This window comes from Rhinatrema bivittatum, chromosome 19 (assembly GCF_901001135.1).
Source record: "Rhinatrema bivittatum chromosome 19, aRhiBiv1.1, whole genome shotgun sequence".
NCBI classification, from domain to species: domain Eukaryota; kingdom Metazoa; phylum Chordata; class Amphibia; order Gymnophiona; family Rhinatrematidae; genus Rhinatrema; species Rhinatrema bivittatum.
In genome coordinates, this window is record NC_042633.1 from 20564929 (window position 1) to 20587667 (window position 22739).

At 53.5% G+C, this 22739-nt stretch overlaps 1 protein-coding gene across 1 annotated transcript; it reads left to right on the top strand.

Moving 5' to 3' along the window:
• Nucleotides 1-2424: 2424 nt before the first annotated feature.
• Nucleotides 2425-22196, top strand: DBP (D-box binding PAR bZIP transcription factor). The gene is made up of 4 exons (XM_029584698.1): nt 2425-2822; nt 6007-6336; nt 14822-15042; nt 18502-22196. The coding sequence occupies exons 1-4, from the start codon at nt 2684-2686 to the stop codon at nt 18715-18717; spliced, it is 906 nt and encodes a 301-aa protein (XP_029440558.1). The 5' UTR covers nt 2425-2683; the 3' UTR covers nt 18718-22196.
• The last annotated feature ends 543 nt before the right edge of the window (nt 22197-22739 follow it).

Below are 22739 nucleotides of genomic sequence, written 5' to 3' on the forward strand. Positions count from 1 at the left end.
AACCCTTGCTATAGTTACACAATGCTAGGTTCCATATTAGGCGCTACAACCCAAGAAAGAGATCTAGGCGTCATAGTGGATAGCACATTGAACTCGTCGGTTCAGTGTGCTGCGGCAGTCAAAAAAGCAAACAGAATGTTGGGAATTATTAGGAAGGGAATGGTGAATAAAACGGAAAATGTCATAATGCCTCTGTATCGCTCCATGGTGAGACCGCACCTTGAATACTGTGTACAATTCTGGTCGCCGCATCTCAAAAAAGATATAATTGCGATGGAGAAGGTACAGAGAAGGGCTACCAAAATGATAAGGGGAATGGAACAGCTCTCCTATGAGGAAAGATTAAAGAGGTTAGGACGTTTCAGCTTGGAGAAGAGACGGCTGAGGGGGGATATGATAGAGCTGTTTAAAATCATGAGAGGTCTAGTACGGGTAAATGTGAATTGGTTATTTACTCTTTCGGATAATAGGACTAGGGGGCACTCCATGAAGTTAGCAAGTAGCACATTTAAAACTAATCGGAGAAAGTTCTTTTTCACTCAACGCACAATTAAACTCTGGAATTTGTTGCCAGAGGATGTGGTTAGTGCAGTTAGTGTAGCTGGGTTTAAAAAAGGATTGGATAAGTTCTTGGAGGAGAAGTCCATTACCTGCTATTAATTAAGTTGACTTAGAAAATAGACACTGCTATTACTAGCATCAGTAGCATGGGATAGACTTAGATTTTGGGAACTTGCCAGGTTCTTATGGCCTGGATTGGCCACTGTTGGAAACAGGATGCTGGGCTTGATAGACTCTTGTTCTGACCCAGTATGGCATGTTCTTATGCTCTTATGAGTTTGTGTTGCTGGGTGAGTGCTGGCAGTGCTGTTATGGTGGGGCAGGTTTGCTGTGCAGGTGCTGAGGGTGTTTTTTGCAGGGTTTTGTGTTGGGTCACAGAGTGTGTGTAGTGGAGAGAGTTTGTGTTGCTGGGTGAGTTCTGGCAGTTAGTGCTGTTATGGTGGGGCAGGTTTGCTGTGCAGGTGCTGAGGGTGTATTTTGCAGGGTTTTGTGTTGGGTCACAGAGTGTGTGTAGTGGAGAGAGTTTGTGTTGCTGGGTGAGTTCTGGCAGTTAGTGCTGTTATGGTGGGGCAGGTTTGCTGTGCAGGTGCTGAGGGTGTATTTTGCAGGGTTTTGTGTTGGGTCACAGAGTGTGTGTAGTGGAGAGAGTTTGTGTTGCTGGGTGAGTTCTGGCAGTTAGTGCTGTTATGGTGGGGCAGGTTTGCTCTGCAGGTGCTGAGGGTGTATTTTGCAGGGTTTTGTGTTGGGTCACAGAGTGTCTGGTAGTGGAGGGAGTTTGTGTTGTTGGGTGAGTGCTGGCAGATTTACTGAGGGTTTGTAACTGGTGGAGGTTTTCTTTATTGCATATAAGCCCTTCCAGTTTGTTTGTTTTTTGGTAGCATCTTGGTAGCATCTTTATGGCCAATTTAAAACTCCCAGATATGTCTTGCTCTCTTTCTCCCAGACACACATACAGTGCAGATCAGGCTCTCTCTCTCTTCTCCCTCTCTGTCGCGCGCTCACACACACACACTGACTGCAGATCAGTCTCTCCCCCTTTCCTCACTCTGCTGTTCACTCTCTCTCCCTCTCTGCAGATGTCTCTTTCCCTTTCTGCTGATCTCTCCCCCTCTCCCTCTCTGATCTCTCCCCCTCTCCCTTTCTTTCTCTTTGCTTTCCAGTCTGTCTTCCTCTCCTGCTGATCTCTCCCGCTGTTAATATCGCTCCCTCTCTGCTGTCTCTCCCCCTTTCTCTCTGCTCTCTCCCTCTGCTGATCAGTCTCTCTCCCTTTCCCTCTGCCGATCTCTCTCGCTCTCTCTGTTAATCTCTCTGCCTTTATGCTGATCAGTCTCTCTCCCTCTCCCTCTTTGCTGATCAGTCTCTCCCGCTCTCTGCTGATCAGTCTCTCTCCTTCTCTCTCTCTGTTAATCTCTCTGCCTTTCTGCTGATCAGTCTCTCTCCTGATCTCTCGCCCTCTTTGCTGATCAGTCTCTCCCTCTCACTCTCTCTGCTGATCGCTCTCCCTCTTTGTTGATCAGTCTCTCCCTCTCTCTGCTGATCTCTCGCCCTCTTTGCTGATCAGTCTCTGCCTCTCTCTGCTGATCTCTCTCCCTCTTTGCTGATCAGTCTCTGCCTCTCTCTGCTGATCTCTCTCCCTCTTTGCTGATCAGTCTCTCCCTCTCTCTCGTTTAGTCTGTCCCCAAACAGCTCTTGCCAGGTGACACATGCCGGGCCATGTGCTGCCAGCCCTCCCCCGGGCCGCGCCCTCCCCCTCCTTCTCGCCGCTCCATTGGCCGCCGGCGGGCCGAGCCCCTCCCGGCCCGCTCCCTATTGGCGGAATCTAGGTCAGGCCCCGCCCCCTGCCATGGCCCTGCCGCATGACTTCGCCACACGGGGCAGCTCCAGCCGCCCAGCCCAGGAGCATGCAGATGAGGGGGCGGGGCCGGCCGCTGATTGGCCCAGGCCGCAGCCCGCAGCAGCATCCGCGGCCCCTGGACCAGTGTGCGGCAGCACCATGGCGAGCCCCGGAGTTGGCCAGTGCCGTGCGGACCACCGGTAGCCCGCCGTATCCGGATCCTGCCTGGCATTTGGCACGTTAGGGGGGAGGGAGATACGTTCTTCTTGGGAGGTGGGGGGTCCCGAGATGGCCAGGCCGGGGGGCCAGCTGAGCGGAGGGGCCGGGGGAGAGCGGCCCCAGGGGCCGGGGCTGGTGAATCTGAAGAGCCTGCTGCAGGGGGGGGCCCTGAAGGGCCAGGAGCGCAGAGCCAAGGAGCTGGCTGCGGGTGAGTATGCGGGCGAGTGGCATGGGAGGGTGACAAGGAGGGCTGGCATGAGTGGGGAACAGGAAGGGGCACACACACAGGACGTTGACAAGGGCTGGCATGGGAGAGTGGCAGAGGAAAGTAATGGGGCTGAAAGGAGAGGGTGACATGGGGGCTGGTATGGGAAGGTGGTATAGGAGGGTGACACATGGGGCTGGCATGAGAGGGCATAGAAGGGAGACATGGAGTGGTGGTATGGGAGGGTGGCACATGTTGACACAGGGGGGCTGAGATGAGAGGGTGACAGAGTGCCACATGAGGGTGACATGGGATGCTGGTTTGGAATGGGAGAGGAAGCTGACACTGGTTGCTGGTATGGGAAGGTGGCACAGGAGTGACATGGGGCTGGCACAGGAGGGCGACACCGGGGGCTGTTATGGGAAGCTGGAACAGGAGGGAGACATAGGGGCCTGGCAGGAGAGGGTGACACAGGAGGGACTGTCAAGGATCGAGCTGCCTCCGTTTGTTAGTGCCTCCGTGGCTGCTGGCATGTCTGTCCCAGTATCCTGCCAGTCTGTCTAAGCATGGCCCTCTTTGCTTGCTCCCTTGTTCTGTGTTCCTGTAATCTCTCGTTCCTTTTCATATGCATGTCTCTGTTTCTGTCCTGTCCTTTTATTCTAGCCTCCTCTCCCTCCATGCACTGGAATCTCTCTGTCTGTCTCTCCCCATCTTTGTGACTGTCTTGCTGACTGCTTTCCACTGATCTGCCTGGCCTTTTCTCCTCCCAATAGTCTGTCTCGGTATGCCTCCTCGGAAGTGTCCTGTCTCTCTGTGTGTCTCTTCCATGTGGCCTGCCTCTTGCCAGGAGTTCGGCCTGTTTTCCCTCTGTGTATCTTCTGCTTCTGATCTGGGTTTCTCTCAGTCCAGGAAAGGGGGCTGTCTCTTCCCAGTGGTTTGTCTGTCTCTCTCTCTCAGCCTTAGCCACTGGCTTTCCAAGGGCATGCCCGGGTGTCTGTCTGACTCTGTTATGGGGGAGAGAGAGGACCATGGCTGTGAGGATTAGCCCAAAATCCTACGGCTTTACCTGGCCACAGCTGCTCTCCTAGTGCCAGGTTTGTGACTAGCACCAGGGGCCTCCATCAGGCCTGGCACAAGGATCCAGGAATGCTGGCAGATGTTGGCATGGCTGCCCCAGGCATTAATTAAATATTGCAGAGTTGCCACAGGTGCTGGGGGGCATTGCTGTAGCCTGTCACTTTTCCCCATTGTTCAGACCCTCCGCTCTACTGTGTCCCGGCCTTGCAATGTCCTCTGTGAGTCTTCTTCTTAATTCTCCTTTCTTCTCCTCCTCCTCCCCTTCATTCAGCGCCGCAGGCGGCAATCTCTTTTGCTAGACCTGCAGATGGATTCAGAGGCGCGTATTCAGCACCATTTGTCTGGCTAAGTTCGTGCACAGATGGCGAGCTTGGAAAATCCTGCCACACATTATTCGGCTTGCTAGGGGAGGTTTCAGGGCAGAGCTGGTTGTCAACCAAATTAATGTGGACTTTCGGCATTGTCCGGCTAACGTAGCCAACTAACTTCAGCACAGCTAACTTTAAAATAGCGCCAGAGAGCCATTGACTATCCCGACAAAGTTAATCAGATAAGTTTATCCAGCTAGTAAGCTGGACTGCGGCTGAAAATGGACCTCAGTATTTCTATGTTCTTTTAAAGGGGAGGGGGATAATAGATGTGCGGCTTTTATTCTGGCCACATCTTGTGTTTTTAAGACTTTCCGTCCCTGGGTTCGCTATTCAGCTGTCCATGCTGTATTCATGTTTTAGGTATATCAGTGTGACGCCTGCATGGGGCTCTGATGAAGATCTGCTCTTCAGCTGTCTGTGCTGTATTCATGCTGTATGTGTTTCAGTGTGACGCCTGCATGGAGCTCTGATAAAGATCTGCTCTTCTGCTGTCTGTGCTGTATTCATGCTTTACGTGTATCAGTGTGACACCTGCATGGTGCTATGATAAAGATCTGCTCTTCAGCTATCCGTGCTGTATTCATGCTTTACGTGTATCAGTGTGACGCCTGCATGGGGCTCTGATGAAGATCTGCTCTTCAGCTGTCCGTGCTGTATTCATGATTTACGTGTATCAGTGTGACATCTGCATGGGGCTGTGATGAAGATCTGCTCTTCAGCTGTCCGTGCTGTATTCATGCTTTACATGTATCAGTGTGACGCCTGCATGGGGCTCTGATGATCTGCTCTTCAGCTGTCCGTGCTGTATTCATGTGATGCCTGCATGGGGCTCTGAGGAAGATCTGCTCTTCAGCTGTCCGTGCTGTATTCATGCTTTACATGTATCAGTGTGACACCTGCATGATCTGCTCTTCAGCTGTCTGTGCTGTAATCACATGTATCACCATGAAAGCTGTACAGTCAGGGATGAGAGTGAGGGTCCATGATGAAGATCAACAGAATAGCATCCCTCCCTCCAACCCCCCCCCCCCCCCCCCCCCCCGCGATTTATATGTTGGTACCTGACAAAGCATTCCAAATAGACTGAATTTGAAATGAAATAAAGGTGAGGGCAGGGAGAATTCTCAGACTTACCAACGTTACGGAGGAAGGATTTTAAACATTTTCTTTTTAATATCAATGGAGTGAGGAGGCCTTTGGGAGCATAGGTGAAGCCTAGTGATGGGCCAGAGGCGGAGTGGGGGAAGCTCTCCCCAAGATCCGAGTGCCATAGCATCAGCTACCAGGCAGTCCGGCCGGCCACCCCTCTGTGTCTCTTTGGGAAAATCCCCAGGACTCAGAGTGTCTCGGGGTTTCGTGGGCGGTGAGTTGTTGCTTCTGCAGGGGGGAGGCGAGGTGGCTCAGCCACGTGTGGCGTGCCCTGCCACCGTGTGCCTGACTTACATAATTCGGGCGGTGCACGACTGGGCCTGGGAGGTGGAGGCGAATGCCAGGAAGGAGTTTTCACCAAAAATATTACAGCGCGGCGAGCAAGTTGCCAGGGCTGTTTGCCTAACCTTCTCGGGGAGGGAATGCAGCCGTAGGGATTCCGGTAACCCCAGGTGAACCTGGAGGGCCTGATCCAGTCCTGGCTTTCCCACTCCTGTTCGCAGTGTATTCAAGTCTTGGTGGTTCTTACATTCCTGCACCCTCACTCCGCTCTCTCTCTCTCTTACCCACCCCCTACCCCCTCTCCTCAGGTGTCACAAAGGATCGCAAAGCGGAGGAGGAGGCAGGAGGCCTGCGGCCCTTGCAGTGCGCCTTCCTGGGCTCGCTGCTCTGGGAGCGCACGTTGCCCTTCAACGAGATTGAATACGTGGACCTGGATGAGTTCCTGCTGGAGAACGGCTTGCCCCCGAGCCCGCCCCACCACCAGCCCTTCTCGTCCGCCAACCTCACGCCGCCCCCGTCCAACCAGTCGGCAGCAGAGCTGAGCCGGCCGGCTTCATGCGCATCTTCCATCTCAGCCTGCCCTTCACCGGTGCAGGGGCTGACAGGAGCTGAGGCAGAGCTTGGCGGCAGCAAAGCAGGTAATGCCTCATTCAGGCCGTGCACCAGGGGCTCAGCTGTAATCCCCGGCTCTGTCACTGACTCTCTGTGTGTGATCCTGGGGGGAGTTACTTTATCTCCCTGTGTCTGAGCTCTAATCCCCAGCTCTGTCACTGACTCTCTGTGTGTGACCCTGGGGAGTCACTTTATCTCCCTGTGCCTCAGCTCTAATCCCCCACTCTGTCACTGACTCTCTGTGTGTGACCCTGGGGAAGTCACTTTATCTCCCTGTGCCTCAGCTCTAATCCCCGGCTCTGTCACTGACTCTCTGTGTGTGACCCTGTGGGAGTCACTTTATCTCCCTGTGCTTCAGCTCTAATCCCCGGCTCTGTCACTGACTCTCTGTGTGTGACCCTAAGAGGGGGTCACCTTATCTCCCTGTGCCTCAGCTCTAATCCCCGGCTCTGTCACTGACTCTCTGTGTAACTTCTCACCAATGCGAAAAGTCCGGCTGACGAAATTATCATAGCTCAGAGGCAAGAGACACAGCAGGGCCCTGCAGTAGGACCAGGATCTGAAGAGAGAGTCCCGGGCTCCAGCTTTCAGACTTTGCTGTGAGAATCCCAATACTGTGAGTTTTCACAAGCCTCCGACCAGCACACGCAGATTTGAAATGGATAATAAGCTTCCCAATCTGCTCTTGGTAACACCAAGAACGATTGGAACTAAAACCTCGCCCCAGAAGTAGAGAGGCAACCCAGCCAGAAAACCGTTGTGGGTCATGTGAGGGGGATAGAGGCCATATGAGGCCTAAAGCAGAGGGGCAGAGCACAGGAATTCAGAGCAAAATGGAGGGTGCCCTGCAGGGGCAGTCATCAGGCAGTGTTAGTGCAATGTGGCACTGGTGGGGCAGTCATCAGGCTGTGATAGTGTGGGGTGGCACTGGTGGGGCAGTCATCAGGCTGTGATAGTGTGGGGTGGCACTGGTGGGGCAGTCAGGCAGTGTTAGTGCAGGGTGGTACTGTAGTGGGAGTCATCAGGCAGTGATAGTGCGGGGTGGCACTGGTGGGGTAGTCATCAGGCAGTGTTAGTGCAATGTGGCACTGGTGGGGTAGTCATCAGGCTGTGATAGTGTGGGGTGGCACTGGTGGGGTAGTCATCAGGCTGTGATAGTGTGGGGTGGCACTGGTGGGGCAGTCATCAGGCTGTGATAGTGTGGGGTGGCACTGGTGGGGTAGTCATCAGGCTGTGATAGTGTGGGGTGGCACTGGTGGGGTAGTCATCAGGCAGTGTTAGTGCAATGTGGCACTGGTGGGGTAGTCATCAGGCTGTGATAGTGTGGGGTGGCACTGGTGGGGTAGTCATCAGGCTGTGATAGTGTGGGGTGGCACTGGTGGGGCAGTCATCAGGCAGTGTTAGTGCAGGGTGGCACTGGTGGGGCAGTCATCAGGCTGTGATAGTGTGGGGTGGCACTGGTGGGGCAGTCAGGCAGTGTTAGTGCAGGGTGGTACTGTAGTGGGAGTCATCAGGCAGTGATAGTGCGGGGTGGCACTGGTGGGGTAGTCATCAGGCTGTGATAGTGTGGGGTGGCACTGGTGGGGTAGTCATCAGGCTGTGATAGTGTGGGGTGGCACTGGTGGGGTAGTCATCAGGCAGTGTTAGTGCAATGTGGCACTGGTGGGGTAGTCATCAGGCTGTGATAGTGTGGGGTGGCACTGGTGGGGTAGTCATCAGGCTGTGATAGTGTGGGGTGGCACTGGTGGGGCAGTCATCAGGCAGTGTTAGTGCAGGGTGGTACTGTAGTGGGAGTCATCAGGCAGTGTTAGTGCGGGGTGGTACTGTAGTGGGAGTCATCAGGCAGTGTTAGTGCGGGGTGGTACTGTAGTGGGAGTCATCAGGCAGTGTTAGTGCAGGGTGGTACTGGTGGGGTAGTCATCAGGCAGTGTTAGTGCAATGTGGCACTGGTGGGGCAGTCATCAGGCAGTGTTAGTGCAGGGTGGTACTGTAGTGGGAGTCATCAGGCAGTGTTAGTGCAATGTGGCACTGGTGGGGTAGTCATCAGGCAGTGTTAGTGCGGGGTGGTACTGTAGTGGGAGTCATCAGGCAGTGTTAGTGCAATGTGGCACTGGTGGGGTAGTCATCAGGCAGTGTTAATGCAGGGTGGTACTGTAGTGGGAGTCATCAGGCAGTGTTAGTGCAATGTGGCACTGGTGGGGCAGTCATCAGGCAGTGTTAGTGCGGGGTGGTACTGTAGTGGGAGTCATCAGGCAGTGTTAGTGCAATGTGGCACTGGTGGGGTAGTCATCAGGCAGTGTTAATGCAGGGTGGTACTGTAGTGGGAGTCATCAGGCAGTGTTAGTGCAATGTGGCACTGGTGGGGTAGTCATCAGGCAGTGTTAGTGCGGGGTGGTACTGTAGGGGGAGTCATCAGGCTGTGTTAATGCAGGGTGGCACTGGTGGGGGAGTCATCAGGCAGTGTCAGTGCGGGGTGGCACTGGTGGGGGAGTCATCAGGCAGTGTTAGTGCAGGGTGGTACTGTAGGGGGAGTCATCAGGCAGTGTTAGTGCGGGGTGGCACTGGTGGGGGAGTCATCAGGCAGTGTTAGTGCAGGGTGGTACTGTAGGGGGAGTCATCAGGCAGTGTTAGTGCGGGGTGGCACAGGTGGGGTAGTCATCAGGCAGTGTTAGTGCGGGGTGGCACTGGTGGGGTAGTCATCAGTGTGATTGCTCTTTGAATACACCCCAGCATGCTTTGAGCTCTTTTCTCTCACCTTAATATTCGCTGGTATTCCTTGGGTTTCTTTCTGGGTAGGGTAAGGTTTGCCCCATTGCAAGCACGTTGTTCCTGACTGCTCGTGCCCCCCCCAGTGATGCCACCCTGTACATATCTGGCCTTGATGTCAGCTGCAAACCTGGCACACCTGGTGCAGACTGCTCTCGGACCCCTGCCTTCGCCCCTCTTATTGCCATGAAGAATGGGGCGTTAATTCCTCCAGACCCCAGCCAGGCCCTCACCCCACGTGCAAATGTTCCCCCTTCAACCCTTGTCCCTCTGATGGGGAGGGGAGTAGCACATTGCAAGCTTTTCCTGAACCCCAGCAGGCCCATGCCGACTCTGAATCAGCATTCCCCCTCCGCTGGGGTGCAGCAGCAAGCGGGCAGGCTCCCCCCTCTGATGGACGGGGCGCGAACGCCTGGACCCCCCCCCCCCCGGTCCCCGTCCAGGCCTGGAACGGGAGGGCCGGCCTTCCCCCACCCGGGGATTGTGCGGCTGTCCACGTGCTGGTGCCGCCTGGGCTGTCATTTCCCTGCACGTGTCGGCGCTGTCGGAGGGCGGGGGATCAGCAGATGGTAAAAGGACTTAGCCCGTTGCCCCCTCCTGCCCTCAGCAGGAGGAAGGGTCCCTGGGGGGACGGGGGTGGGTTAGAGTCTCTAAGAAGGCCTCCTGCTTCTTTCTTTCTCCCCCCTCCCTCATTCCTCCATCTCCCCTTCCCCCCGTGCCTGCCCACCCCCGGTGGCACGGCAGGATCGGGCCATGGACAGTGAAGGGGAAAGCCACTTTTTGAGTAACCCTGAGGAAAGGCTCCCTTTCTCTGCTGTGCTTCTCCCTCCTCTGTATAGAAGACGGCTTGGTCACCCTACGCTGATAAAGGGTCCCTGGCACGGGGGTGGGAAGGGCTCCATGATTCGGCCTCACCCTAGCCCTCCCTTGGATCTGAACACTCCTCCTGTAACTCCGGTGCCTACAAGTGGAGGGGGTGGATGGGAGCTAAACGTAAATTATTGATATTAGCCCACTTACAGGTGACCAGAGCAGGGCCACAGGGAGAAGATGAGCTGGAGATGAGAACAGAGAGCAACTCCATCAGGGATCATTCACACAGAGCCAGGGATTAGAGCTCAGAAAGAAAGAGAAATAGAGACTCCCCCCCAGGGTCACACACAGAGAGTCAGTGACAGAGCCGGGGATTAGAGCTGAGGCACAGGGAGATAAAGTGACTCCCCCAGGGTCTCACACACAGAGACTCAGTGACAGAGCCGGGGATTAGAGCTGAGGCACAGGGAGATAAAGTGACTCCCCCCAGGGTCACACACACAGAGACTCAGCGACAGAGCCGGGGATTAGAGCTGAGGTACAGGGAGATAAAGTGACTCCCCCCAGGGTCACACAAAGAGTCAGTGACAGAGCTGGGGATTAGAGCTGAGATACAGGGAGATAAAGTGACTCCCCCAGGGTCACAGAGAGAGTCACTGCAGAGCCGGGGATTAGAGCTGAGGCACAAGGAGATAAAGTGACTCCCCCCAGGGTCACACACAGAGAGTCAGTGACAGAGCCAGGGACTAGAGTGAGGCACAGTGACTCCATCCCAGGGTCACACACAGAGACTCAGGGACAGAGCCGGGGATTAGAGCTGAGGCACAGGGAGATAAAGTGACTCCCCCCAGGGTCACACACACAGAGTCAGTGACAGAGCCGGGGATTAGAGCTGAGGCACAGGGAGATAAAGTGACTCCCCCAGGGTCTCATACACAGAGTCAGTGACAGAGCCAGGGATTAGAGCTGAGGCACAGGGAGATAAAGTGACTCCCCCAGGGTCTCATACACAGAGTCAGTGACAGAGCCGGGGATTAGAGCTGAGGCACAGGGAGATAAAGTGACTCCCCCCAGGGTCACACACAGAGAGTCAGTGACAGAGCCTGGGATTAGAGCTGAGGCACAGGGAGATAAAGTGACTCCTCCCAGGGTCTCATACACAGAGAGTCAGTGACAGAGCCTGGGATTACAGCTGAGGCACAGGGAGATAAAGTGACTCCCCCCCCCCAGGTTCACACACAGAGAGTGAGTGACAGAGCCAGGGATTAGAGCTGAGGCACAGGGAGATAAAGTGACTCCCCCAGGGTCTCATACACAGAGTCAGTGACAGAGCCTGGGATTACAGCTGAGGCACAGGGAGATAAAGTGACTCCCCCCCCCCCAGGTTCACACACAGAGAGTCAGTGACAGAGCCTGGGATTAGAGCTGAGGCACAGGGAGATAAAGTGACTCCCCCAGGGTCACAGAGAGAGTCACTGACAGAGCCTGGGATTAGAGCTGAGGCACAGGGAGATAAAGTGACTTCCCCCAGGGTCACACACAGAGACTCAGGGACAGAGCCGGGGATTAGAGCTGAGGCACAGGGAGATAAAGTGACTCCCCCAGCGTCACAGAGAGAGTCACTGACAGAGCCGGGGATTAGAGCTGAGGCACCGGGAGATAAAGAGACTCCCCCAGCGTCACAGAGAGAGTCACTGACAGAGCCGGGGATTAGAGCTGAGGCACAGGGAGATAAAGTGACTCCCCCCAGGGTCACACACAGAGAGTCAGTGACAGAGCCGGGGATTAGAGCTGAGGCACAGGGAGATAAAGTGACTCCCCCCAGGGTCACACACAGAGAGTCAGTGACAGAGCCGGGGATTAGAGCTGAGGCACAGGGAGATAAAGTGACTCCCCCAGGGTCACACACAGAGAGTCAGTGACAGAGCCTGGGATTAGAGCTGAGGCACAGGGAGATAAAGTGACTCCCCCCAGGGTCACACACAGAGAGTCAGTGACAGAGCCTGGGATTAGAGCTGAGGCACAGGGAGATAAAGTGACTCCCCCAGGGTCACACACAGAGACTCAGGGACAGAGCCGGGGATTAGAGCTGAGGCACAGGGAGATAAAGTGACTCCCCCAGCGTCACAGAGAGAGTCACTGACAGAGCCTGGGATTAGAGCTGAGGCACAGGGAGATAAAGTGACTTCCCCCAGGGTCACACACAGAGACTGAGGGACAGAGCCGGGGATTAGAGCTGAGGCACAGGGAGATAAAGTGACTCCCCCAGCGTCACAGAGAGAGTCACTGACAGAGCCGGGGATTAGAGCTGAGGCACCGGGAGATAAAGAGACTCCCCCAGCGTCACAGAGAGAGTCACTGACAGAGCCGGGGATTAGAGCTGAGGCCTAGAAAGACTGGGGAGGAGACTTGCACCGTCCACAACAATAGATGCTCTCCATTCGATGAAAGGACAACACTTCCCCCAGGGTGAGGCCCTTGTACAAACACATGGGAGACCTATAAATAAGACCAGAAGAGTTGTCAGTTATTAGGCTCAGGGTTATCTCTCTTGTATTAAAGGGGGGTGGAGGGAGCTTAGCCCAGGTAAATTGGTGCTCTGTGAGTCAACGTCTCGCTGCGCGAGCGAGCCAGCGTAAGCGCCGGTTACATCAGAGCTGGAGGCCCCTCCCGGGCCGAACTGGATTGCTGTGGGAGGGAAGCGGCTGTCTGCACGCTCAGGCCCACGTGCTGCCTTCCCTGGGCTGGCCAGGCAGGTGGATCCCGGGATTTCCAAACCGCACCAGCAGTTTCGGACACGTCACCCTGCCCCTCCCCTCCCCAAGGCTTGCAGTGCAGTTGTGGTGATGGGGCAGGAGGTCTCTTCTTTCCCGGAGGGGGGGGGGGGGGGGGGGCGTCCTTGTCCTGGAGGGATCCCAGTGGTTGTCCTGGCATGGTGCATGGCAGAGCGCTCTGGTAGGTGTGTCTGTGTGCACAGCGTTACCCAGGAGCTGGCACTCCCTCCTCCCCCACAGAATTTGGGACCTCACAGCAATTAGACCCATTCAGCTGATTCTCCCCCCCCCCCCCCACTCTGAACGTGCCCTCCCTCTCTCAGCTCCATCCAATTTCAGGTGCCTAGTCACAGCCCCCCCCCCCCCACCCCCAATCAGCTGCTGCTGCTCTGCAAATGGGCTCCCTACCCAACCTGATGAGAGGGGATGCAGACATGAGACTCTCAGCACAGGGGCCTGTGTGGGGGAGATGATAGGCTGGGAGGACTGCGAGGCTCCCAGCTCGGGGGATGGAGTAGAGAGGGTGACAGGCTGTCAGCTCAGAGGGCTTGGGGAAGAATGACAGGGGAAGCTGGAGGTTGACAGGCATTAGAGGCAGTCAGCTCAGGCTCCAGGGGCTGAGGGGTGGGATGAGAGTCTACAGGCTCTGGGTGCTCCTCCCTCACCTGATGCCATTACAGACATCACTGATGGCTGCTGAAGAGCTTTCTTTATTTACACCTAGAGATATACAGCTGCTGTGTATGCTAAGGATGGTTAGGGTGCATGTATATATGCGTGTATTTGTACTGCAGGAGTGTGTCTGTGCACACTTGGAAGTGTGAGCCTGCATATGTGTCTAGAAGTGTGTGTGCGCACGTGTGGCTAAGTGTGCCTGCATGTCTGACTATAAGTGTGAGCTTGTGTGTGTGCATGTATCTTTGAGCATGTGTCATTTTGCATGTATGTGTCTGCATGCGTGGCTGAAAGTGAGTGTCTGTGAGTGTGTCTGCCTGTATGTGTTTGTGGCTATAAGTGTGAGCATGTGTCTGTCTGTGTGGCGGTCTGCGTGCGTGGCTGTGTGAGTGTGTGTCTTTGAGTTCGGCTTTTTGCGTGTATGTGTCTGCGTGTGCGGCTGAAAATGTGCGTGTATGTCTCAGTGTATGTCTTTGCGTGTATATGTCTGTGTGTGTCTGTCAGTGTGTCTGCCTGTTTGCGTGCATGGCTGCGTGTATCTGAGCATGTGTCTTGTGTATATGTCTGCGTGCATGGCTGAAAGTGTATGTGTGTGTGGCTATAGGTATGAGCATGCGTGTGTCTGTATGTGTCTGTGTGCTTGGCTGTGTGAGTCTTTTTGTGTATGTATCTGTGTGAGAGCATGTGTCATTTTACGTGTATCTGGCTGAAAGTGTGTGTCTGTGAGTGTGTCTGCCTGTGTGTATCTGTGAGCATGTGTCATTTTGCGTATATGTCTGCGTGCATGGCTGAAAGTGTGCGTGTGTGCTATAGGTACGCGCATGCGTGTGTCTGTGTCTTTTTGTGCATGTTTATGTGTGTGAGAGCATGTGTCATTTTTACGTGGCTGGGGCTGAAAGTGTGTGTCTGTGAGCGTGTCCGCCTATGTGTGCATGTATCTTTTGGCACCTATGTGTCCGCGTGCATGGCTGTGCGCATGTGCCTGGGAGCGCGCGTGTGGCTGTCCGCGTGCGGCGCCCGGGAGCGCTCTGCTGACTGCACGTGCCGTCCCTGCCTCGCTCAGGAATGCGCTGGGCCCCCCGCCAGCTTTGCTGCCACATGTTCCAGTCTCTGTCCTCCCCACAGGCGCTCTTAGCCCTAGCCTAGCACTTCCCTCCCCCTCGCGCTGGCATGCCTTGCCTTCCCCGTCTTCGCCCTAGTGCCTGCTTATCAGCCGACGGCTTGGTCTGTTTCCAAAGTCCTTGGCGGGGGAATACATTTCTTGATGCAGTGACCCCTCTTCCCCTCGGTCTGACTCTTTCTGCACTGTTACTTTTGCAGTCCCAGAGATAATATCTCAGTGTATTTTATTTTATTTTATTTTTTAAGGAAGGAAGTCATATTTAGAAATAAAATAACCCCTCCCCAGCCCTATTGGCACATTGTGGGAGAAATGGCAATACCGACCCACTCTGCATTTTGCTGGTTCTCTCCCTCCCCCAAGGTCCGGTGACGCCGGTTTCCCGGGACTCCAGCAGCCCTGTCGACCCCCAGGCCATGGAGGTGATGATGACGTTTGACCCCGACCCGGCGGACCTGGCCTTGTCCAGCATCCCGGGCCACGAGACCTTCGACCCCAGGAAGCACCGGTTCACGGAGGAGGAGCTGAAGCCACAGCCTATCATGAAAAAGGCGCGGAAGATCCATGTGCCGGATAACCAGAAGGTGAGGGAGTCAGGTGCTCGCCTCTTAGGATCTGCTTCGTCTTTTCTTTTTACATCACTTGGGGCGTCTCAGGGTGGCAACCCGTGTCCAGCTCCTCAGGCCAAGATGATGTCCTGAATTTGAATCTGAGAGGCAGACACAGAGCAAGAGGGAGATGCAGAGAGCTGGAGAGAGAGAGGCGTAGCAAAGAGACAGAGAGGAAGGTCTGTGCTTTACAGTCACTGATTAATAAGAATGTAAAGAAAAGGAAACACGCCCGTGCTGGAGAACAATTGCATGCTTAATTGACTTTCCAGAAGCCTTTGATTGTATCTGACACCCTGGCCCCAACCTGAATTTACTGCAAGCTGAAACTGGGGGGGGGGGGGGGGGGAGGGGACCTACCATATCCTTAAATCCAGGTATTCATCCCTCAGCTGCACAGACAGACAGACAGCATCAGGCTGTAGCCTGAGGGCCGCCTCCCCCTTCCATTATTTCCATCAATGATCTCCCCACCCTACTGGAAAGATCCCTCAACCCCATGACAGAGACCTGCAGCAATTACTAGACCTGGAAAAGACAAAATCTGGCGAGTCTTCAGAAAAAGACAGAGAGTCTCCAAAACATTCAAATTTGACCTTAATAATTAAGTAGTAGAGCACATCCCAGCCCACACAGATCTTGACATCACAGCAAGTGCATCTGGAAATAAAGATGCAACAAGAAAAAGCTTTTAAGAACCTTACGCAGAACAAATACAACCCCCCCACTAAAACCACTATTCATATTATTCAGTAGCATCATTTAACCAAGACTTTTATAGGAGAGGGAAGTCGGGGGTCTATACAGAATAAGATGAAGCCCAGTAGGAACCTTGCACCTCCAGTTTTGTAACAGACCCTCCATGTCCACAGGAACTCCCCTATTAATGGGTGTAGAGCACAACGAGATTGTTTCCCTTATTACTCACCCTACAAAAAAAAAAGAATATTCACATTCTGGGGTCATTTCAGTAATAGGGACACAATCTCTCTGACACAACAGAAAACCGTACAAAAAAACACTCTCAGCTTCTGCAGCACAAACCTGCCCCACCATAACAGCACTAACTTCCAGCACTCACCCAGCACCAACCCTACCTAGGAAAAGGCAGCGCTAGGCCCTAGAACCCCAATACACCTCCTACTTGGAAGCAGAACCAGCCGGACTGTGACAGATCCCTGCACAGAAACTCCACACTAGCAGCTTCCCTCCCCTTGCTCACACATGCAGGACACGGACAGACCCTTACCCAACACAGAATAAGAATGAGAACGGTGCAGATAGAAAATGAGCAGGAAACCCCCAGAAGCCCAACTCTGCCTGCAGTGCAGCCCTGGGGAAAGAGAAGCAGAAGTGTATTTCCTCATGCACTGAGAAAAGAGAGAGAAAATCCAGGACTTCCCACCCAGGAAGGAGCAGGAAAAACTGCATCTGATCCTGGAGGAAAGAGGAGAAACAGCAGCCAGAGCCGCAGAATCTGTGGGGTCCTGCCACCGGGCAAGAACCGGGATCTGAGCAGGGACAATGCGGACCAGCAGCAGAACCTAGAAACTACTTATTAGGCTTTCTGCACTTTGTCATTTTCGATGACTGTTATTTATCACTACATTCATTTTTCTTTCTTTCTTTCTTTCTTTCTTTGGACTCTTTTATATACCAAAGTAATCACTTTCAGTCCTATTCACGAGCATTTTCATGCATTAATGCAGAATGCACCTTTTGATTAGGGACACGGATAAACTTTGAGGCCAAGAAAGTTTCTTGAATCTGATGGAGAGACAGCCGCAGAGATGCAGAGAGGCAAAGGAAGGTGGAGCTATACAGAGTGATAGGCATGTCAGAGATATTGCAGAAGGAGAATACCCGGTGGGACACCGTGATACCAGTGTGGCAAGGCAGATCAAATCGGTGGAGGGGAGTCACTCTGCAAAGGAGGCCAGTCAAGCGGGATAAAAGTCCTGCGGGCAGCAAAATGCACCGGGGAATCCTTATGGATAGAAACTCCATGGGTGATGGGTAAGAGGATAGCAGTGGGGGTATACTACCCTCCACCTGGGCAAGATGAAGAAACAGACTGTGAAATGCTAACTGAAATTACATTTGGAAACAGTAATAATGGGAGATATCAATTACCCACTTGTTGATTGGGCAATGTAGCACAGGGACATGCTAGAGATGTTAAACTTCTTGACTGCTTCATGGAGCAACTGGTCCTAATAGCAAATGGACCGATACAGTACAGCGTGCTCCGGCAGAGCGCACTGTTAACCCACATTTGGACGCGCGTTTTCTACGCGCTAGCTTTACCTCTTATTCAGTAAGGGGTAATAGCGCGTCCCCCCCCTTTCCCCCCCCCGAAGCTAATAGCGCCCGAAACATGCAAATGCACGTTGATGGCCCTATTAGTTATTCCCACGCGATTCAGTAAGTAAAATGTGCAGCCAAGCTGCACATTTTACTTTCAGAAATTAGCGCCTACCCAAAGGTAGGCGTTAATTTCTCTCGGCACCGGGAAAGTGCACAGAAAAGCAGCAAAAACTGCTTTTCTGTGCACCCTCCGACTTAATATCATGGTGATATTAAGTTGGCGGTCCCAAAAATTACAAATAGTTAAAAATTAAAAAAAAAAAATTAAAATGGGCCCGTGGCTCGAAAACTGGACACTCAATTTTGCCAGCGTCCGGTTTCCGAACTGATGGCTGTCAGTGGGTTTGAGAACAGACGCCGGCAAAATTGAGCGTCGGCTGTCCCTAGTGCCTCTTTTTACCGCGGGCCCTAATTTAAATAAATTAATTTACTGAATCGTGCGCACAGGAGAGTGGCCTGTGCACTGCGATTTTTACTGTATCGACCTGAAAGAGAGGGGCAGCTATTTTAGATCTAGTCCTCAGTGGAATGCCTGACCTGGTGCAAGGGGTTACACTGTGGTAGGACTGCTAAGCAATAGTGATCATAATGCAATCTAATTTGACATAATCACTGAAGGGAGGCCATTTAAGTAAAACAACTGTAATAGCATATAGCTTTAAAAAGGAAGATTGACAGAATGAAGAAATTAGTTAGTAAAAAACATAAAAGAAGTGGTTGCAAAGATTTCAAGTTTGCATGAAATGTGGACTTTTGTTTAAAAATTCCATCTTGGAAGCCCAGATAAAATGTATTCCATGCATTAAAAATAGTTGAAGGAAGACTGATTGACAGCCAGCAAAGCTTAATGGAGAGGTGAAAGAAAAGGTACAGGGGGGGTCTGACTCAAAATGACACATCTTATGTTCTTATGAGACACACACACATACAAGAGACAGACATGCAGAGAAGAGTGAGTTTACCAGGATGGGGTCCAGTTTTTGTTATCACCAATCAGAGAGTTTCCGCCGCTGGCACCGCTCAGAACTGACCCCTTCATCGCTATTTTTCTCTCCCTCCATCCCACAGGATGAAAAGTACTGGAACCGGCGATGCAAAAACAACGAGGCGGCCAAGAGGTCGAGGGATGCCCGGCGGCTGAAGGAGAACCAGATCAGCGTGCGGGCGGCCTTCCTCGAGAAGGAGAACGCGGTGCTGCGGCAGGAGGTGGCACACATCCGCCAGGAGCTCACGCGCTACCGTTCCATCCTCTCCAAGTACGAGACGCAGCACGGCGCCTTGTGAGAGGGGAGTGGGGGGGGTTGCCGCCCCCAGTGACTTTGGGAGAGGACACGTACACACGCACCCCCCCCTCCCCTCCCCCTCCCCCTCGCCACCACACTGCTGAAGACTTCACCAGTCTCTCGGCTTTGAGAACTTGGGGGACAGAGGAATGGGTATGAAAAGTGAAGGAAGGGGGTGCAACTGGAAAGAGATTGGGGGGGGGGGGGGGGGGGAGGGAGAGATTTTTTCTCTAATCAAGGCCTGTACTGACACCAGCATCCCCTTTATCCTCCTTCACAGCACGTCGGCTCTCTCACCACCCATTCCTTGTGCCCCATAGACGCTTCTCTTTCCCAGGAATGTGGGTGGCGGGGGTATACGGGGTGCACGTTGATACCCACCGCCTCGCTGGCATGCTTACAAGGACTCTGAACCCGGCGGGTGGTGGTCTGACGTACTCGGTGAACCCGTCTGCATGGCCACCTTCCCCCCCCCCCCCCCCCTCTGATCCTCTCCCCTCCACGTCCTGAGACCCTGTTGGCTGAAAAACGGAGAAGCAGCAGCCTGGGGAGATGCACCCCGAGAGTCGTGAGGCAAGCAGATGGGACTCGAGTGGTCCGTATTCAGAGGTGGTCCCGAGGGTGGGACCACCCCTCTCCCCAGTTGAGTTATGTATTGGACTGCCTCCCTGAATTCAGCGAGGGAAGTGTACTGGTTTACAATCCTCATCCAAACACGCCTGATGTTTTGGTTCTGGTCATCATCGGGGTGGGGAGGGGGAAGTGGGGGAGAGCGTGGGACCGCTCCAAACACAAAAACGCCAAACTTTCGTGAAACAATCGGAAGAGTTCCAAATTGCTCCAGCCCTTCGGCTCCCGCTGCCCTCCCCACCAAGCCTGGCTTTAACACGGTGGGTGGGGATCCCACCGCTACCCTCCAGAGCTGGAGAACAGCCGTTAACCTACGGCCATGCGTCACCCGCTTGCCGGGGAAAGTGCCCACGTGGGAGGGCGGTGGTGGCACCAAGCCCTGTCTGGGAAAGGAAGACCTGCACTTGTGACAAACCTGTTTAGGGTCCCCTTCTCCCCCATCCCTGCAGCTAGCAGGAACAGGTGTAGAAATGACCCCCATCTCCAGCCCATGGGGCATGAACTGGATCGAGGTGCTTTAACTGTACAAGACCTGGCCTTGGACCCTGAGCCAGACTAATCACAGGGGGTAGGGGAGAAGGGAGGGATGGAGGGTTGGCACGGCCAAGAGCTAGCAGCTGATTCCATGCCCTCGTGCCAGAACGATGCTGGTCCCGGTTCTACCCCAGCTGATCCAGTCCCAAGAAACCTGGACTGGATCAGCCCGTCCTGTGACATATGGAGCTAGAACCTGTTCTTGAACATGAGAAATTGCCATGCTAGGTCAGACCAAGGGTCCATCAAGCCCAGCGTCCTGTTTCCAACAGAGGCCAAACCAGGCCACAAGAACCTGGCAAGTACCCAAACACTAAGAAGATCCCCTGCTACTGATGCAATTAATAGCAGTGGCTATTCCCTAAGTCAACTTGATTAATAGCAGTTCTGTAAGCTGCCATACAAGTCCACATTCCTACCACGAGTGCCACCAAAGTGCTGGAGGCCACCGAGAATAAAGCATGGGCTAGCGACAGGACCACATGAGGGGGGGGGGGGGGGGGGGGGGGGGGAGAATGCAGACAGAAGCTCCCGCTGCATTGGGATTCACTTCTCCATGCCAGGGGTATTTATCAAAAGAACAAATTACCATCTCATTTGAAGGGAGGGGTCCAAGCAGCTGGTGCCTGCCAGATGTGTTATTGGAGGCATAATCCACACACCTCAGGGGTAACAGGCCCTGGAGAACAGTCACTTCCTCTCCGCCTGGATAGTCCCATGGTTGGGTCGGCATTGCTGCCCGTAGCAAGAAATCCAAGACTCTGGTTGCCCCAGTGACATTCGAAATTGGGTGGTTACAGGTTTGGCAGGTGAATTCTACACATCCAGGGTGGGGGGGGGGGGCATTCCCATTTCTGTGATGATGAAAACAGGCGCCCTTCCCTTCAAGCTATGTCATGTGCCATAAGAAAAGGTGGTAAAAGGCCACTGACCCCCCGTGTCCGAGCCTGGTGTGAGGGGATGCTCTTCCCTGCCAGCCCATACTGCCCCCAGCATGGCTGAGGTCCACTCCGCTGTTCAGAGAGGGCACATGCCATTTAAGAGCCCGGGGGCACTTTTCGAAGGCGCCACGCTGACATCCCACATGGGTTTCCGATACACACGCGTGCCCACCCTTCGTAACCAGGACGTCAGACCGGTAAGGCCTGGGAAGCATGCTCGTTGTCCAAGGTGAAGGCATCACCTGCTTTGAGTCTCCTTTCTCTTCCCGGCCACCGCCCTTGGTTGGCGGGGTTCACAGCCCACGGAGACCCACCAGGGACTGGCTGCCCAGAGCACCGCGTGGCCAACCTGCGCCTACGACAGCAAACCCGCAGCCGGCCGTGATCTCCCCCACTCCTACTGGGGGGGGATGGCCATGCGCTGCGATGCCCGAGCTCTGGCCTGCTCTCTCATGCTCCTACCCAATCTGGTTTTGCAGCCTCTAGACCGCAGAATGGACAGACGACAAACCACTGGGAAGAGCCAGGCGGCTGCAAAGTGACTTTTGATTCCTGGGGGATGGGAACAGAGTTTTGTTTTATATGCGGCCAAAGTTTAGTGTCTATAAAAAAAAAAAGAAAACTATATTTTTCTCTCCCATACTAATGGTTTGGTTTTTTTCCATATTATGAAGCAATAAAGAAAAAGCAGGGTATACAAAACAGAGCAGGCCTTGGGGAGGAAGGGATGTGTTTAGCTATTCAGGGCCTGGCTTTCACTTATTTTATTCGCACGGAGCTTTCCTTACTCTGGTGGGGGGGGGGGGGGGGGGGGTCGGGTCTGTTCGAACGGTCGGAGCGGAAAGGACCGTGGGCTTCGGTGTGCGTGAGTTAAATATATTACGTATACAATTTCACTTTCCTCATGAAAAACTGTCCCATTCCGGAGATGCCCCAAGCCCTCCAGCCTGAGGCGACACTAGTTTGGGGATAAGAGGAAGGAGTTAAGGGGGGGGGGGGGGGGGGGGGGGAGAAGGGCTGCTGATCGCAGGCACACGATTGGCCGGCCTTCTTCCTGGTGCTTTCTCATCTCTCATGCATTAAAAGCTGGCTTTTGCACTGAATGGGAGGTAAGAGTTGGAGGGGTTTTTAAAGTTCTGTTTTTAAGGTGGACCCACTGGCTGAAATGTTCTCTTTTCCTAACTTTGTGTAAGATACTTTCTTTCTGTGACTAACACTGTTGAATAGTGGTATAATGTCCTTGCCAGCCCAGAAACTTAGCCTTGACGCTCTGGTACTTTTGAAAAGTAAAAAAAAAAAGAAATATTTTTAAAGAAATATTCCAGATATGCTTGAGGAAAAAAAAAAAAGTGCGAGTGCTTCTGTATTCTTCTAATTATGTTGCTGGGTTTTTATGTTGGCCCTTTGGAGTTTGTCTAATGGAGATTTTTAAAATTCTGTTTACAATTGTACAAATACAGAAAAATTATATATATATTAAAGAAAAAATGACAACAGAAAGGAATGGGGTCTGCAATTCTGAATCTTTTCCTTTTTTTCAGAAGGGGGGGCAGCAGAGGCTGTCAAAAAAAAGTGGTCACCTCATCCAGGCCTGGTTTTTCCTCCCCCATGGAATGCTGGGAAATGTAGTCCTGTCTGGTGGGAACTACATCTCCCTGCCCTTTGAGGGGGGCGAAACCAGGCCTATTATAAATTCAGTGGCTGTAACTTTACCCGCTCCCAGTTCATGATCCTCTTAGTCAGAGGAAGGACAGGCTGCAGTGAGGGGGGGGGGGGGGGGGTCAGTCACCGAGAGGCGGCTCCAGCCCCCACAGTGCATATAGGGAGATACAGTTCCTACTTTTCTTAGAGAGGACTACATTCCCTGCATGCAATGGGTGGGGAGAATAGAAGTAGGAGGAGGTAGCGTTAAAAACCA

Bases quoted from the DNA above. Each gene is read 5' to 3' on its own strand.
- DBP (XM_029584698.1), top strand. From the start codon at position 2,684: ATGGCCAGGCCGGGGGGCCAGCTGAGCGGAGGGGCCGGGGGAGAGCGG. The intron at 6,337-14,821 runs GTAATGCCTCAT...CCCTCCCCCAAG, and splicing joins GCTTGGCGGCAGCAAAGCAG to GTCCGGTGACGCCGGTTTCC. The intron at 15,043-18,501 runs GTGAGGGAGTCA...TCCATCCCACAG, and splicing joins ATGTGCCGGATAACCAGAAG to GATGAAAAGTACTGGAACCG.